The sequence below is a fragment of the Syngnathus typhle genome, linkage group LG10, assembly GCF_033458585.1.
Source record: "Syngnathus typhle isolate RoL2023-S1 ecotype Sweden linkage group LG10, RoL_Styp_1.0, whole genome shotgun sequence".
In the NCBI taxonomy this organism is placed as follows: domain Eukaryota; kingdom Metazoa; phylum Chordata; class Actinopteri; order Syngnathiformes; family Syngnathidae; genus Syngnathus; species Syngnathus typhle.
The window spans coordinates 765,726-781,559 of record NC_083747.1 but is presented as its reverse complement, the minus strand read 5'-3'; the positions used below and the strand labels follow the sequence as shown (position 1 = coordinate 781,559).

The window sequence follows — 15,834 nt, the reverse complement described above, 5'->3', positions numbered from 1 at the left end:
TGAGGTCAGCCGCCCCCTCCTCGGTCCATTTTAATTGTATGCTGCCCTCTACACCTCTCAAGCGCTCCCTGTACCCCCCCCCCCCCCACAGGACTCTTTTTTTTTTTTGGAAAGTCCCCTTTTCTCCAAGCAACTCCCTCGGTTCTGATGGTTGTGTTGTAGCTGAAGCCAGCCTGTGATGGCGGCCTAATGAGGGAAAGGCCCGGCCGGCCGGGACGCCGTTCGCTCGTGCTAAGGGTTCTGATCCACCTTCACCTCATTACCAGAGGTGGTGAGCTAGGGAGGCAAGGAAGGGGGGGGGGGGGGCGATGAGGAGGGAGGGCACAGCTATGCCGGCCGGCTTCCTAGTGGAACCTCGACAGTTGGATTTACACTGCGAGGTTTGAAAGATGCCATTTTAAAGTTGTGCAAAAATGCCACATTAAATGAAGCAACAATTAAAAAAACTGGACCTCCTTCACTTTGTCTCCACATGGTCATGAGCCAGGAGCAGCCCCTTTTACCTTCTTCCGTGTCAACTCCTTCCTGTGGCTCTTCAGCACCTGTCACTTTCCCTTTCACGGCCCCCCTCGCTAGTTGCAAGATCTTTCCCCCCTTCTCTCGCATCTCTGTTTATTTTCTCGCCCTCCATCTCCTGCTCCTTTCTCATCTCCCGTGGGCTGTCACTGTCTTTCTCTTCCCATTTGCTTGTCTCTTTGCTCCCTTTATCTATCCATCGCTCTCGCCACTGGCAGCCTCTTTCTTCTTTCCTGGCTGTGCGTGCGCGTGTGCGTGCACGTGTGCGTGTGCGTGCGTGCGCGTGTCAGTGGCGACAGGTTTTATTGGCGTAATGCATTTATCAGTGCGGCCAGGCAGCCAGGGCCTCACCTCCTCCTTTGAGGCGGTGAGTAATGAAAATGGGATCACTTGTGACAACACTCTGAAACCCACAAACACACAAAGTTGGACACAAACAACTACGGGGGGGGGTGAGAAAATAAAAGCCAGAACGTTGGCCACGAAAAAAGCTCAACAATGCTTGTATCATCATCTCTTGCCAGTTAGTTGGCTTTGTTTTGTGGTGAGGCGAGCTATTTGTTGCACTACTAAATACTTTTTTTTGCCCCCCCAGAGGAAAAAATGGAAATAATCACTTCTCAGGTCACCTTCATCAGAAGTCTATGGGCAAGGAATGCTCTTGACAGACTTGTGTTACTCTGAAGTAACGGAAAGCAGGGATCATTTGAGGCGCTATTAGATGCCGAGGAATTTGATGCTTTGGCCTTGATCAATAACACTCATTTGATTGGATTAGGACGCCAGGTTCAAAGTAGTGGCTAGAGGTGTCCAATTGAATTTTGGTCAAGAAAAAGAGAACTAAGGCTCATGGAGACGCGCTCTATGCCGATCGGCACCTCAATTCATGTCCAATGAAGGACTTGATTATTTGGCTTCAACGAAAATGCTATCAGGACACCAAGTTGAGAAGCGGCAAGTCCAACAATTCCAACAACAGTGTTTTTTTTTTATTTCTAATGGCTAGAGGTGTCTGTCTAATCCAATTTTGGTGAGTGGGGGGGGGGGGTCTTCAGCGGTGTTAAACCGATACCATCACCTCACATACGCCGTGCAAGCTCTGATTATCCTTGACAGAACAAAACACGACCCCCCCCCCCCCCCCCCCCCTTCCATCCCACTTGGTCCAACCTGAGTTAGACATTAGCGGGCCATCCTGCTTCAAAACGTACGTATGGCGGCAAGGGAGCGTCGCTAATATGCAACTCCAAAGAGTGCTGACTAATGCAGCGAAAGAAAATGCTGGAAATAGTCGCCTGCTATTTGTTATTCATGCGGGCGGGCGGCCCTCCAGGTTCATCCGCAAGGCTGACTGACGCTCAAGTGTGTGTTGCGGATGCCATTAATGGCCGCCGCTGATCGCCCTCGCACATTTAAATAACAATGGCGCAGTCAGAGGATTCAGCCGTGTGAATCCGAGCCGCAAAAACACCCAGGAGGGCTGCAGGCCCAACTCCTGCCACGTGCGTGTGTGTGTGTACGTGTTCGAGTGTGTGTGCGAGTGTGTGTGCGAGTGTGTGTGTATGTGTGCGAGTGTGTGTGCGTGTGGGGATGTAAGCACAAATCCAAAACGCAGGCAGTCACACAGCACAGAGTTTGAGCGGGGATGAAATGCAGATTGAGCAAGAGGCTACACGATTTAAAATAGTTCTCAGGCGTCTTAATAAAAGGTCTAGGGCGCCTTTTGGATCCTGACTGGACACCCCGCCCTGCCTTATTCATGGTGGCCCAATGGACACTTCTGGCAACTCAAATGGGACTCCAAATCAAGGAGGGCCTTTTTATACTACGAGGCACATCAACATGTTGCTAATGGAAACAGCTCTGCTTACCTTTTGGTTTTGACATATTGGGAAGGGGATGGGCCATAATTTAATATCACTCAAGGTGGGCAGCTAGAACATCAAAAGTGGACCAGGAAATGTTTGTCTTTTAAAATACCATACCATTTTGTTAGTATATATATATAACATGCAAAAAAAGAAAAGTTGATTGAAATCTTGCAACAATTTCAAAATGTACCATTTTGAAGACACGTGTTGAAAGCTTTTTTAAAATGTCATTAGACTAAGAACTTGTCACAGATAAAACAAGGCAAAGAAATTCATCTGTCATGTAAAAGCTTCCAATTAAATAGGCTTATCATTGAAAACTCCAATGAACTATCATTAACATACTTGTACTCTCCCAAAAAAATCTTGCTTACCTTTTACACATGGTCCACTGGGATGACGTCTTTACTGACAACAACAACAACAACAACAACAACAAAAAGTATGAGTCATTTGCTACCGTTTGTGTTGCGCATACACTGCAGTTGTCACTATTTAGTGACACTCACCTGTTTGATTGACAAGAGCCATTTTCCTTTTTTACTCTCACGCTCCCTTTTCGACATTGAATTAGTCCTTAGTTGTTGTTTTAAAAGTGGGGAAGGGATATTGGGGGAGAAAGACGAGTTACTTATTCTGTTTATTTTTTATCTCATGCGCGGATCGGTTGGCACTTTTGAAATTTCGTTGTACATGTTACAATGACAAATAAAGATCTATCTACCTATCTACTTGCACGCCATTACTTTCACATTTCCTTTTCCACAACGAATTAGTCCTTCGTTGTTTTAAACGTGGGGAAGGGATATTTGGGGGAGAAATACGAGTTACTTGCACGCTATAACCCAAAGCGATCCAAAAATAAAAAAATAAAAAAATAAAAACACAGACTCATCAACACAGCTGATTGGAAGTGGACCACACCACATTGTGCGGTTGGATAGGGGTGCTAAAGTTGTCGGAAGGTTTATTATTTCATTTTGTTGCCATGAACAGGTAAAAGCTCAGACCTAGGTAGTCATTTATTACAAATCTGAACAGAATACAACATTTTCAACTCGATGAAATGATCAAATGACTCCAGTAATTATTATAAGATTACCCCTGTCAAACATGAGTGTTTAAAATGGTGGCCGGTGCTTGCAATGGGAATAAACCGTCTCTAAAATGGATTACTTTCCCTCATTTTCATCCTAAACACTTGAAACTTGTATTCACCAGCGTGTCCCACTTTTATAGAGCAAAAGTGAGTTGAAATAATGCAAAATATAAAGACATTCATTTGGCGGTGTCTTATTGATTCTTCTAAAGTGTAATCCATCATCTAATGACCAAATGTGTCTTCCCAGAAGCCTTTTCAAGTAGTTTGTCGACTCGTTAACAATCCCACTTTGGGGAAGCATGCTCAGCATTTTTCCCCCAAAGCTGCTGCTGGATAGTATATCCCTCAAATGCCTCTCAGCAGCTCATTTGTTTGAAACACACTAGGGAACCAAATGAAAGGGGGATTTCTTTTTCTCTTCTTCTTCTCTTGAAGTGTGCCATCCAGCAGGAAGTCGTAGAAGAAGACGACACAGCGGGACACAACATCACGGCGGCCTTTTAATATCAAAATATTGATATTGCATCTTCCCCCTCCTCTCTTTCTCAAAAGCGAGCAAATGGCTGGCAGCTGCTGACAAGCTGTCGATAACCGCCTGGTCGCACAAAGCCGCCACATTTTTCGGCTTCCTGCAAATGACCAGAACATCCTCGGCTGAGCGGCGCCTGTTTTAACGAGAGCGCACAAACATCCCAGCTCTGAAAAATGGGCCCTGGGGGGGAAGAGAAAGGGGCCCTGGGGGGGGGCCGCAATGTGCATATTCACCGAGGCCACATGCATCGTGAGCAAAGAGACGGCTGGCTGATCTGTCGGTCTTGGTGTAACAAGGCGAAGACATGGATGCACGATGGAGACCTTTTGGGGGCTCTGCCAACCATCACGCAAACACACTATCGGTGTGTGTGTGATACTGGAAGGTTCGTTCGGGACCAATCCGTTACCAAGTCAACACACGCATGCTCACAATGGATCTCAGCCCTATATTCCAAATGAAGGAAGGAAAGAAAAAAACAAACATAGCAGCCCATCTGCTTGATGTTTTCAAATTGTCAACAAGGAGAGGTCATTGAATTAATGGCGTGCGCCCTCGTTACATCTAATAAGGTTCACTCGCAAGGAAGAAGTGTGTACCGACACAAACAAAACGAAATCCTCTGCCGTTATAATCAACACATGGCTAAATCAATACCTCACAAAGCATTATCTTATTTGTAAAATCACTTTTATAAAAAATAAAATATATATATATATATATATATATATACGTGTATATGTATATAATTGATGTAACTCCATGTAGACGCCAGAAGATGGCAGCAAAGCAGTTAAAATAGAACGAAGCTCCTACAGCAGCGCAAATTCCGCTTATGTAATGTGTCCGCACGGACACAACACCAAGACGCCTTGTGTTCCGGTCAAGTGAAGAACGTCACTGGGCGTTACCGATCAATTCCTCATTTTCAGTATTTGTTATTGTCCAAACATTAACTTGTTTTTTCGTTTGCGTTAATTGCAAATGACTGTTTTGGAAAAATCGCCAATGTGGTTCAACATGGTGTTCCATTCCTTTCCACTCATAATGTTCTAGGACTAATGCAATGCGCAGTGGCACGGAAACACAATCTGATGTTTTTTTATTGTCTTTATAACATTTCAGGATAAATAACATGTTCACATTAAAAAGTTCTTAAAAAGTTCATTGATGACACTTCATATGGAGGCACACTTCCCATGATAGTACAAAAGTACTATAGGCTGTCAAAAGTTCGACAAACTTCCCCATGTTTTTTTTCTTTGTTTTGACCACCATGATTTGTGGTCGACATTAAGTAAGCGTCACAACTTGGTGCCGCTCGGCCTGTGATACCCATCGGTCTCCAGAACCCCGCTCAGTAGGATCTTATTCCACCAGCGCTCCTCAAAACTCTGCAGACAAACACTCGACAGACTCATACCGTCCTGGTAATCCTCCTTCATCTTCTCTGGGTTCAGGTCCTCCGAAATGACCTGGCAAGAAAAAGATGCCTGCTACGTCGAAAGTGTCATATATCCATATATCCATATATCCCTTACTTGGAGAATGACTGCTCAAACAACTTCCAAGGCAGAGTTACTCACCTCAGTGAGGGTGAGAAGAGTCGCTTGGTCAGGATTGAGATGTGCCAAGGCGTCCTCAGCTATTCGGACCACAGTTTGGTTGTGTCGCAGCACAAACGACGACTGCTGCTGCTGCAGGATTCTCAGTAGGAGTCTGAAAGCAGAGGGCTGCTGCCGTCACCAGCCGCCCGCTGAAGACCGGCGTTTTGTGCCACTACCTCGTCCTGATGAAGCACAAGCAGGCCTTCAGCCAGAGTCTTTCCTCAGAGAGTTCCTCCTGTTGCTCTTCCGCTTCTTTGTCTACAGAGGAATCGGAAAATAAATGACTGCATAAGACTTCAGTGGAATTCGGGATAAATAAGACCTTCATTTTGAGAAGAAAAAAAAAATCAGTATTGAAATCAGTTCAGCGGATCAATTTGAAATTGAATAGACTGGATCTGCGTGGTGAAACGGCTGCGGACCCTCTCCAAGATGAATAAAACGTTACTCAAGGTTGTGGAGTCCTCCAACAGCTGCAGACACATCTTTCCCAGGTTGCACCAATTCCAGGGGTTGAAAGGCAGCAGGCTGCACAGCTCTTGCAGAGACGACATCCAGGGTCGGATGACTCCAAAATGTTGGTAGACGCTCACCTTTTGGGCAAAGTAAATGACGTGACGGACCTCCAACGCTGCGGCGTTGTGAAGGGACTGCCCAGATTTACCTTGAGCAGCAGCAGGCTGGTCAGGTGACATGTGTTTGAGGCTTCTTTGCTCTGGACAAAAAGACACATTTATTGCAAATGCTCATGTGGGAAGATTCCAGATGAATCAACAGGTAAAAATGCAGAATGAGCAGACATTTGAACTGTTCTCCACAATTTCTGCGAGAGAATCATACGCATGTTGCACAAACAAAAAACATGTCTGGAACACCTCTGAGGCGCTAGGAAAATAGGAATGTGTGTGTGTACCAGCAGATCCAGTAAGGCCATCGCTCTGTCTCTCTGGTCCAACCTGGTGTAACATCGAGCCATTCCCTCCAAAATATCTCTTTTGATTGACAGGTTGTTGTCAGAGATCCACTCCAGGCAATTGCTGTAAGCATCCAGGGCTGCCTAACACGCAAGAGGAGCATTTTGGCGTAGAGATTGATGCAAGTGTTGCTATGTGCACAAGTTGAATTGCAGAACTAAATACCTGGTATTTGCCTTGTCTCGTTGCCAGGTCCCCCCTAAACTTAAAAACTTTCTGCTTTTCCAAAGAGTCTTCCGTGTCAAGAGCGGCACCTTCACAAAACCACTACAAGAGGACAAGGGGTTTACTACAATGCAATGCATCCTTCTATCATCAACGGCATGATGAACAAACGAAGATAAGGCTCAGTTGACGTATTTATTGACAATGTGAATATATTTATTTTCTTCATTTCATTGACAGCAGGTCAACAGATGTTCCACTCGGCGGAAGAGCGTCCCAATTTCTCACCTCCGGCTCGCAGCTTTTAGCGTTATAAGAAGGCACGCACACCGAGCCACGGTCTTTCGCCTCTGAAAATACAGAGTCATCCAAATGGCTTCCGAATAGCTCCATGGCGAGTTAATCACTGACTCATGCCTGGGGCCATCATTCGAACGAGTTACAGGTTGAACAGCGAGTTGACAGGAGGAAGAATCGCAGATTCCGCTTGTGTGATGTGTCCGCACGGAAACACTGACGATTCGCGTTGGTTCCGAGCAGTAAAGTTCCGTTCGAAAATATTGGACTGCCCGTTACTAAATCAATTGTTAATTGACAGTATTTGACGTTGGCCAGGGGCGTTCAAACGTTTGACCAATCCAAAGAGCAGCCCAACTCCACGTATGCATTTTAGAATGGGACATCTCCATATCCCGGGGTTATGTGACTGAAGCCAAACAGCAAAGTGTCCCATTCTGAAGACGAAATAAACTTGGCATAGCACAAAAGCCATTGTTGTGACAAACTGTATTTGTTGAAAAATCTGTGGTGAAAACATTTGCAAAAGATGCATTGAGCACAGAGGATAAAAGAGAGAGCGTAATCATGGCATTTCATGCCAAAAGGGTAAATGCATATAATATTACAGCAGTTTAACTACTCACGATACTAGCTCTACTGCAAATAGGATACATATATGATACATGATATGAAATCCAAACCCACTGAGAAGACACAGCACTTTCTCATCATATCAACGGAGAAATACATGTGATTTGTGCATGTCGTTTACTCGGGCCTTATTGAAAGAGTAGCATTTTGAAATGCCACCGTATCGTTTTGAAGTACCGTCAATAAAGTGCTCATCTTTTCAAGTGAGTTGTGATTTGATATTTGTTGCAACCCAGAAGCAAAGCCGTCGAAATGAACTCCAGCTCACTTTCAAACGTGTGTGCAGTAAACAAACTATTTGGTTGAAAAGATAAAAACGGATACAAAGATTTCCGAGAAGGCTGGTAAAATCCTTTGGGGTTGGCTTTTGACCTCCTCTGTGGAATAAAATACTAAGCAGCAGAAGGTGCAGCAGAAAGAAGGCCCGAAAACAAATGCTTGTCAAGACAAAGTAGCGAGAAAAGGACTCACTGAGCAACTGTGTTCATGATTTGGGAAAGACAATTAGACTTTGAAATCAGACAACTTCGCTTTCAATTGGCTAAGTACCGTGCCAACAGGAGCACACACACGGACATATATGTACAAGATGAGCAGTTGTTCGACGTACTTATTGCATGCAGTAAATGACAAAAACGTAGAAACGCTTGCTATACATGGATACAACATCTTGTTCTTTTTCATGCCCAGGCACTTACTATTCACGTTACGACAAATACATAATGAGTCTGCCCGTTCGGTTGCAATTAGCCAGCCAGCCAGCCAGCCGGCCGGCCAGCCAGCCAGCCAGCCAGCCAGCCAGCCAGCCAGCCAGCCAGCCAGCCAGCCAGCCAGCCAGCCAGCCAGCCAGCCAGCTTACACACCAGGCAGGCTGGAAATGCTTTTCAGATAGCTAAAAAGGTGCTAGCGTGGACGACAAGGTGGCAAAATAGCAGAAAATAAATGAGAAGCTTTAACCAAGGTCATGGACAGAAGTTTACAATGTTCAACTTGGGGCAGGCAGGCAGGCAGGCAGGCAGGCATCTTGCACATCATGCATTCCCTCCCTCCCACATTTGCTTTGAGAAAGGCTACCGTAAGTAAGTGCTTTATGATGACAAGAGGGGATCTTCTCGCCACAAGTCCACAAGCCGAGTAGGCACATGTAGGTACAGTAGGACTGACTGTCTGAGTTAACGACACTTGTGTCGTTACCGTGGCGACGGCAGCTGGTAGTCGACAGTTCTTTCCGTGGTCACACATGACAGCAATGTTCAATTTGGGTGAAAAGACAACACTGCTAAGGTGTCTTCCCAAGTCCATCAAAAAGTCAACAGACATGATTGGAAGAAAAGAAAGAAAAAAAAAGTACAAAACATTAGCCAAGCATTGCTTCCCCCCACAAAAGTACGCAAAAGGTGGCTCAAAATGTGCAATAAAGCGAAAGAAAGTGGCAGGAGAGTCTACCGAGCTATATAAACATCCAACAGCATTTGAAAAGTGGTCAAACTGGTACAATTCCTCCTCAGGGAAAACAAACAAAAGGGAAAATACTGGTTTAGTCCTAAAACGAATACAGGCTCTCAGAGCCTTTGCGCGATACTATAAGGTGCCAAATTCTAATTACATCCACTAGGTGGCGGGAAAAAGTGCAATTGAAACACGATTAGTTCAGGTGCTTCACGATTTCAAAGGTTTCAAGTACAATACGTACATCGGGCCAGTAGTTAGGTTTAGGTGGTGATTGTTGTTGACGTCAATTAGCTTAAAGTGATGATTGAAGCCCCAGTGTCAAACACTGTTTGCTGGCTTGCTGGCTGGCTTGTTTTGGGACAACAAGCCATTCCAATTTGGCAAAGTTTCAGAACACTTCTATCAAAAGTAACAACAGCACAAGGCTTGTCGTGTACAAAAGGTGCAAAAATAAAAACAAATGGAAATCGCAGTGCATATTCAACTCTTTTTTTTTTTCTCCCTCATGAGTCATTTTTAGTGATGGGAAAATGAAGCTTCAGTATGTTTCTCCAACCACTCGTCCTCTCCATGGTACTCTGTTCAACACACTGAATGAACGAATGAATGTTTGAAAGTCCAACAGTGCCATCGAGAGGAGTCAAAATAAAGCAAATGGTTTATGAGGCTAATTTGAAGCTTCACCTTCCCATGACTAGTTGGTTAGTAGTAACCAGCGTCAAGGGAAGACTTGAATAGACATCCTTCAACAAATACGCACGCTGGCATTCACTCACTGTTCATGTACTTTGGCTCATGTTGCTTTAGGCCGTCGTCGACTTTGTAAACTCGTTCGTTCTCATTGAGCTGACTATAGTCCCATAAATCACAATCCATACAAGATTATAGAACAAGTTCCACCGTGTGTGTGTGTGTGTGTGTGTGTGTGTGTGTGTGTGTGTGTTTTGACGAAGGGCTAGCTATCTTGTAAACACATTTTAAGATTGGTGAGTATTTGCTGGAAATTGAAGTTGAAATTTGGGCTTGTGCAAAGGAAATGCAGGAATGCATTTCAAAAGGGAATTTACACTTGCCGTGTGTACAACATGGGCTGATCTCACTCGGTTGTCACCATCAATTCCATTGACTTTTTTTTTTTTTGGGGTGTGTCATTGTCCAGTTTTAGATGTTGTTGGCTAAAATGCTGCTCAGGTCATTTGAATAATGTTGAGGGCGACTACTAATATTGTGTTAGTCTCCTTTGCAAAATTGAGCCTCAGTCTTCGGATACAGACAAGGATTTCCTCACGCTGCGTGACGGCTCCCAAACCTCACTGTCGTCCGTATCCTCCTCCTCGTGCTCTTCGTCGTCGTCGTCGTCCTCCTCCTCCTCGTTTCCCATTCGGTCGCCTGTGGGTGCCTTGTCGGCGTGTGACGCCTCTCCCCTTATTTCATGGGCCGGCTCTCTTGCGTCGGGCGTGCCCGAAGGTGGCTCCTGGAAGGGGTCGGCGCCCACGTCCAGACGTCTCTGGACCTCGGCGAACCATTCTCGCACCTCCATGGAACAAAAGAGAAGGATGTTGTCATCCGAGCTGTCACATTAGCTCCAAAGTCGCTCGGGCTAGCTAGATTTACAAGCAGTCCACTCGGCCTTCAATCCAAAGCCTTAACTGCACTTGCCGAATGAGTTCACCACCGTGCTATTTCGTATTTCTTTCTTTCTCTCAATGTTTCAAAAGACACATTTGCGGCGCAGATAAAGTCAACTACATTTGAACTTGACGACATTAAGATGAAAGGAACGGGAAACAAGGTGCATTCACCATGATGACGCAAGAAGCCGCATTTCAAATCAATGGCCTTATTTAAGAGAATTCTTTCATGTCGGTCGGCTCCAGGAATGTTTTGTGATGTTGACACGTTGGCTCGTGACAGCCTCGAAGCACAAGCTTTTGGCATTTCAAAATCCAATGGAAAAGAAATCCATTGAAAAGGCTGGATTTTTCTCACTTAGCTAATTTAGCCTGATTGCGCTAGCAACGGGTTTTGATCGTGTCCTCTCCATTGGGGTTCTTAATGCGCACGCTTCATGATGACAAACTACGCACGGACTCACTGGTAAGGTAGTTTGCGTTTGGTTCAAAAGCATCTCTCGTTCATCTCGCCAACTAGCAATTGGAGCGCTCAAGTAAAAAGCAACGGCGTTACCCGTTCATAACTCATGTTGGTCTTGGTGACCAGCTCGTCCAGGTCCTGCTCGTTGAGGAAGCGGTGTTTCAGGTAGTACTCCTTCAAGATGTCCCTGCCGCTCTTGGATTTCTTGGGCGGGGGGCATCTGTCCGAGTCGGAACCGAAGGACGCCGAGCGCCGGGGCTGCTTTCGAGGTCGGGATCTCCCCCAACCGCGATTTCGGACGCGTCTTTTTCGAGCGCCTCCCGCTTTTTGACCTCTGCCGCCGCCGCCGCCGCCGGCACCGCCGCCTTCCACGTTGCCGCTTTGATACTGAAAGAACCATTTAAGGTTGCCGTTCTTCCAGGAGTAGCGCGAGTCCCCGAACCAGCTGACAATGTAGGGTCGGGGGAGGCGGCTCTCCTCCACCAGCTGGTCGTACTCTTCTGTGGTGGGCCACTGAGTCCGCACGAAGGCACTTTTCAAAATGTGGAGCTGCTCCGGAGTCTTTTTGCTCTTATCCTTGACGCCGCCGTTGTTGTTGCAGCTGCCGGTCGCCGTCTGTTTACCGCTGCCTCCGGGTGGCGTTTGACTCCCTCCTTTCCGAGAGGAGGAGGCGGCGCGAGAAGCAGCGGTGACCTCTCCAGCTCTCCCTCCTGCGGCGGCGGCGTCCATCCGTTCCGCCTCAGAGGACTCCGGGGACGGAGCGGCAAATTTGCGTCTTTCGGTGAACCAGGCGTCAATCTCCCTCCGTGTCAGTTTGGTCTCGGTCCTCAGGCGACTCAGCTCTTCGTCGGGTGGCGTGCTGCTCTTCTCAAAGCTCTCCTCCAGCACCACCAACTGCTCCGGTGTCTTCTCCTTAAACTTCTGCAGAGTGAAGTCCGGGAAGGGATTCCACGTCTTGGGCCGGGTCTCCTTGACGGGAGGCGCGGACGGAGGGTGAGGTGATGCCGGCGTTTCGTCGCTGGAGTCGATGACGATGGTGGCGGCGCTACAGCCGCCGCCGCCGCCGCTTGCTCTGCCGCCTCCGTCGTGGAATACGATGACATTGCTGTTCTTGGAGTTGCGCTGGTTATACCTGGTGTCGCTGAACCATTTTTTGATCTCCCCCTTGGTTAAATTGGTGATCTTCATCAAACGGGCAATTTCGGCATCGCTGACAAAGTGGTTTTGAAGGTAGCTGGCTTTCAACTCGGCCAGCTGCTCTTTGGACTTTTTGGGGCGCAGACTGAAGCTGTCGGCGCTCAGGGCAGAGTTCTCCTTTCAAAGAGAAAGGCGGAGTTAGGCGTTGAACACTTTGAGCATTGCCAAATGAGCTGGACTGAGGGTGGGCCAGCTCTACCTGTGGGGAAAGTGAGGGCGGCTGTACAGTGGTAGCCCGTTTCAGCTCACAGTTTGTTGGGGTGGACTGGCAGGAAACTCTGCTGGAGCTCTGGGACTGGCTGGGCAATCCCGCCACCGTCAGTGTGATGGGATTGCTCACGGGAACATTCCCTCCTGGAGCGACCTGCAAGGAGGTGAATTCATTTCCATCAAAGAGCTGCTTAGGAACCCCCATGGCCCCCTCCCGTCATTCTACCTGCGTGAACACCAAGCCAGGCTGCCCCCCAACAATCTGACAGGTCTGCAGTATGGATTGCAGGCCATTGGCAGCAGACAGCTGGTGAGCAGGTATGACGGTGATGGTCTGAGGAACCGTGTGGACAGTGCCGTTGAATTGTTTCCTCCTGGCCTCCTCCACTTCCTCTGGGGTCCAGCTGACACCATGCTTGAGTCGCTGGGCTGAGAACCACACCTGGATAGAAAAGAGCGGTCGGTGAGTGGGCCAGCAGAGATGATTCACCCACTCCACTCCACTCTGCTGACTACCTTAATTTGCTCTTCTGTGAACTGCGTCTGCCCGGCCAGATTGCTAATCTCAGCCATGGAGGGATAGGGAAACTTCTTGTAAGTGCTCCCCAGCAGAGGGTTGATGTCCAAAGCTGCACTATAAGAGGGAATGCTGCTGAGAGGAATTAGCAATTGGGGTTGAACTGATGGATTCTGCTGGGCCTGGAAAGCGGAAAGTACCTGAACACAACAAAGTGGGAGATGATTTCAATGTTACAACCAAAAATGGTGCCGTCACAGTGGATGCTAGATTTGGAATTCTTATAGTGTACCTGTGCCAGGCCAGGAGGAATACTGGCGGGATTTAAAATGGATGACTTCCTTGGCTGCTCAAAGGCTTGGCTGACCAGGAAGTTTCCCGCTCCAAGCTTCATGGAGTCATGGAGCAGCATCTCAACAGACGCCATTGGTCCCAGAGGCGCTTGGATGGGCTGCTGCTGTTGCTGCTGCTGCTGCTGCTGCTGCTGCTCCGCTTCCACCTCGCCCTCTGCTTCCAAGTACTCCACGGCTTCATCTGAAGCTTTGAGGGACACGGCAATCCTCTTGGGCTCCGATTTGGTCTTCATCCTCATGATGGGGGTCTTGCTTAGCGAGATGGCGCCGACATTTGTAGCGTCCGTTCCGACGTCTCGGAGCATGTCGCACTGCCGATCCTCGCCGGGTTGCTCGGTGGCGGCGCTGCACTTCACCGACGGAGCCGGGGCCTCTTTGTCTTCCCGGCTGTCGGCGTCGCCTACAAAGAGAGCAAAGCGTTGAAACAATGAAGTCAAGTTTAAGGCAGGTTCGGGCTTGACAGAGTGGGTCCGAAGCCATTTACCAGTATCTAGTGGTGCGGGGCCAACGGCTACTGTTTGATCCAACTCCACTGCCGTTTGAGCCTCATCTACCGGCCCCTCCACCCCTACTTCCATTGTCCTTTCAGTTGCGGCCTCCAACCGGTCAGAGGGTAGCACCATGCAAGGCGTGGTGGACTTTCGGCGGCTCGACATTGTCAACACGTGCAACTTTCTACTCTGGGCAAAGACGGCGCGAGACGGAAGAGTCCAGGCTCACATGTCTCAAGCGGCCGTGCTCCCTCGCTCGCTCGCATAGCAAGACTCCTTCAATGTCTAGTGGAAGAAATGTGTCATAAAAGGGTTTGTTAGTTCTACTCGGATGACTTCAATTGACTCATTGTTCTTGAGACGAATATGTCGACTGTTACAATAGTGGTACTGTCAAGAAAGGTGATTTGATATCAATGAATGTGACAAGTGGTTTGCCAATTCGAGCCTTGCGCTATTTCAAGTACCTCCGTTCTGTCTAACCTTCACTTATGATGAATGCAAACAGCCACAATGTTGTTCCTTATGTTGACATGAAATGCTCAAATGGCAACAAAGTAGAGTAAGTGAACAGTTTGGTAGTTTGGAGCTGGCTCCTATATGAAGAGGACCTGTTGAAAGTTCCAATGATTGATACCAGCTGTCATTATTCTTAATACAAGTCCAAATCGCAACAAGCATTTAGCAATCGTATTTTGGAGGAATGGAGCTCATGTCATGCATCTCATTTTGGTGCCGATCGTCCTCAAACGGGATGGTGCATTTCGTGTGAAACAGGTGTGCTCCTTGTATTGCAACGCTGGCTGGCCGACTGGCTGAGAGCATTTGCATTTCAGGTATTCACCAAAGCAATTGTTTGTTAGCAATGGGGCTCGTAGCATGTGTATGAGGGCCAACTAGCCACTGCTAACAGTCACAAAACGAAACGAAACGCTGGCTGGCTGGCTGACATGTCTGCCGGCTAACTTACTGCAACTACACGAGCGTGTGCAAGCGCCGTGTTGCTGCGGGTCGGCCAACCGGCCGGGCGGGCGGGCGGGCGGCTCTGGCTGGCTGGAAGGCAGGCGAAGCGATGACTGATATATTTCCTGGGAATCCCCAGAGAAGCGTCGGCGGCGGCGTCTCTTGCTGTCCCTGTTGTAGTCTGCCCTCCGAGTGGCGGCTAACCATTCAAGCCGCACTGGCGGCGGCGGCGGGGCGGACGTTCGCCGGGCTGTGTGTCGGTCTCCCGAAGCAGACGGCGGGAGGTATCGGAGCGGGAAAGCGGTGGAGCGGCTACGACTCCCGCCTGCAAATGCTGGAAAGAGCGGACATGTCTCCTCCGAGCGGGTTGTGTGTCCCGGCGGCGAGCGTCGTGTAAGGCCCCATGAATAAAAGCGACGATTGCAATCATCGGCTGCTCACTGGGCGATGCATTAGTTCGCTGACCTAATTCGGAATTTTAACAGCGTTTTTTTTTTTTCTTCCCTCAAACAATGATCAGCGTCATTAGTCTGATACCACGTGACGTCATTCCTCGGCGACTAGGACTAATATCACGTCGAAGTATCAGTAGATATTCTACACAAAACTGTCATTCGGATGAGTCTTTAATTTAAGTTAAGAAACTTGTTGATTTTTAAAAGTGTAAATAAAAGGCTGTGTTACGTCTCGGATGACGTGCCCGAGTGTCCTTACGTGACCGATCAGGGTAGCACGACTTGAGGCCAAAACTGACATTGCACTTTTTTCTCTTTTTTTTCTCTCTCTCTCTCTGTCTCTCTCTCTGCTTGTAAATAAACCCGTCCGGCCCTGGCATTATTTACAATAAATGGACATATATA

The 15,834-nt window shown here is 47.8% G+C and overlaps 2 protein-coding genes across 3 annotated transcripts; both read right to left on the bottom strand.

Annotated features, from left to right (window-relative positions):
• Positions 1–5,106: 5,106 nt before the first annotated feature.
• On the bottom strand, positions 5,107–7,393 carry zgc:101716 (uncharacterized protein LOC492784 homolog). The gene is made up of 8 exons (XM_061288073.1): positions 7,056–7,393; positions 6,768–6,869; positions 6,542–6,685; positions 6,293–6,343; positions 6,077–6,221; positions 5,805–5,886; positions 5,608–5,740; positions 5,107–5,496 (listed from the first exon to the last, which is right to left on the bottom strand). Exons 1-8 carry the CDS (start codon positions 7,158–7,160, stop codon positions 5,326–5,328), a joined length of 933 nt encoding a protein of 310 aa, XP_061144057.1. The 5' UTR covers positions 7,161–7,393; the 3' UTR covers positions 5,107–5,325.
• A 143-nt stretch (positions 7,394–7,536) lies between these two features.
• LOC133160430 (zinc fingers and homeoboxes protein 1-like) lies at positions 7,537–15,828 on the bottom strand. 2 transcript variants are annotated; one of them, XM_061288070.1, is made up of 8 exons: positions 14,982–15,828; positions 14,005–14,296; positions 13,460–13,920; positions 13,167–13,367; positions 12,877–13,092; positions 12,640–12,804; positions 11,337–12,557; positions 7,537–10,683 (listed from the first exon to the last, which is right to left on the bottom strand). In XM_061288070.1, the coding sequence occupies exons 2-8, from the start codon at positions 14,174–14,176 to the stop codon at positions 10,405–10,407; spliced, it is 2,715 nt and encodes a 904-aa protein (XP_061144054.1). In that variant the 5' UTR covers positions 14,177–14,296; positions 14,982–15,828; the 3' UTR covers positions 7,537–10,404. The 2 variants fall into 2 exon arrangements, with proteins under 2 accessions (XP_061144054.1, XP_061144055.1); XM_061288071.1 differs by lacking the exon at positions 14,005–14,296.
• Positions 15,829–15,834: the final 6 nt, after the last annotated feature.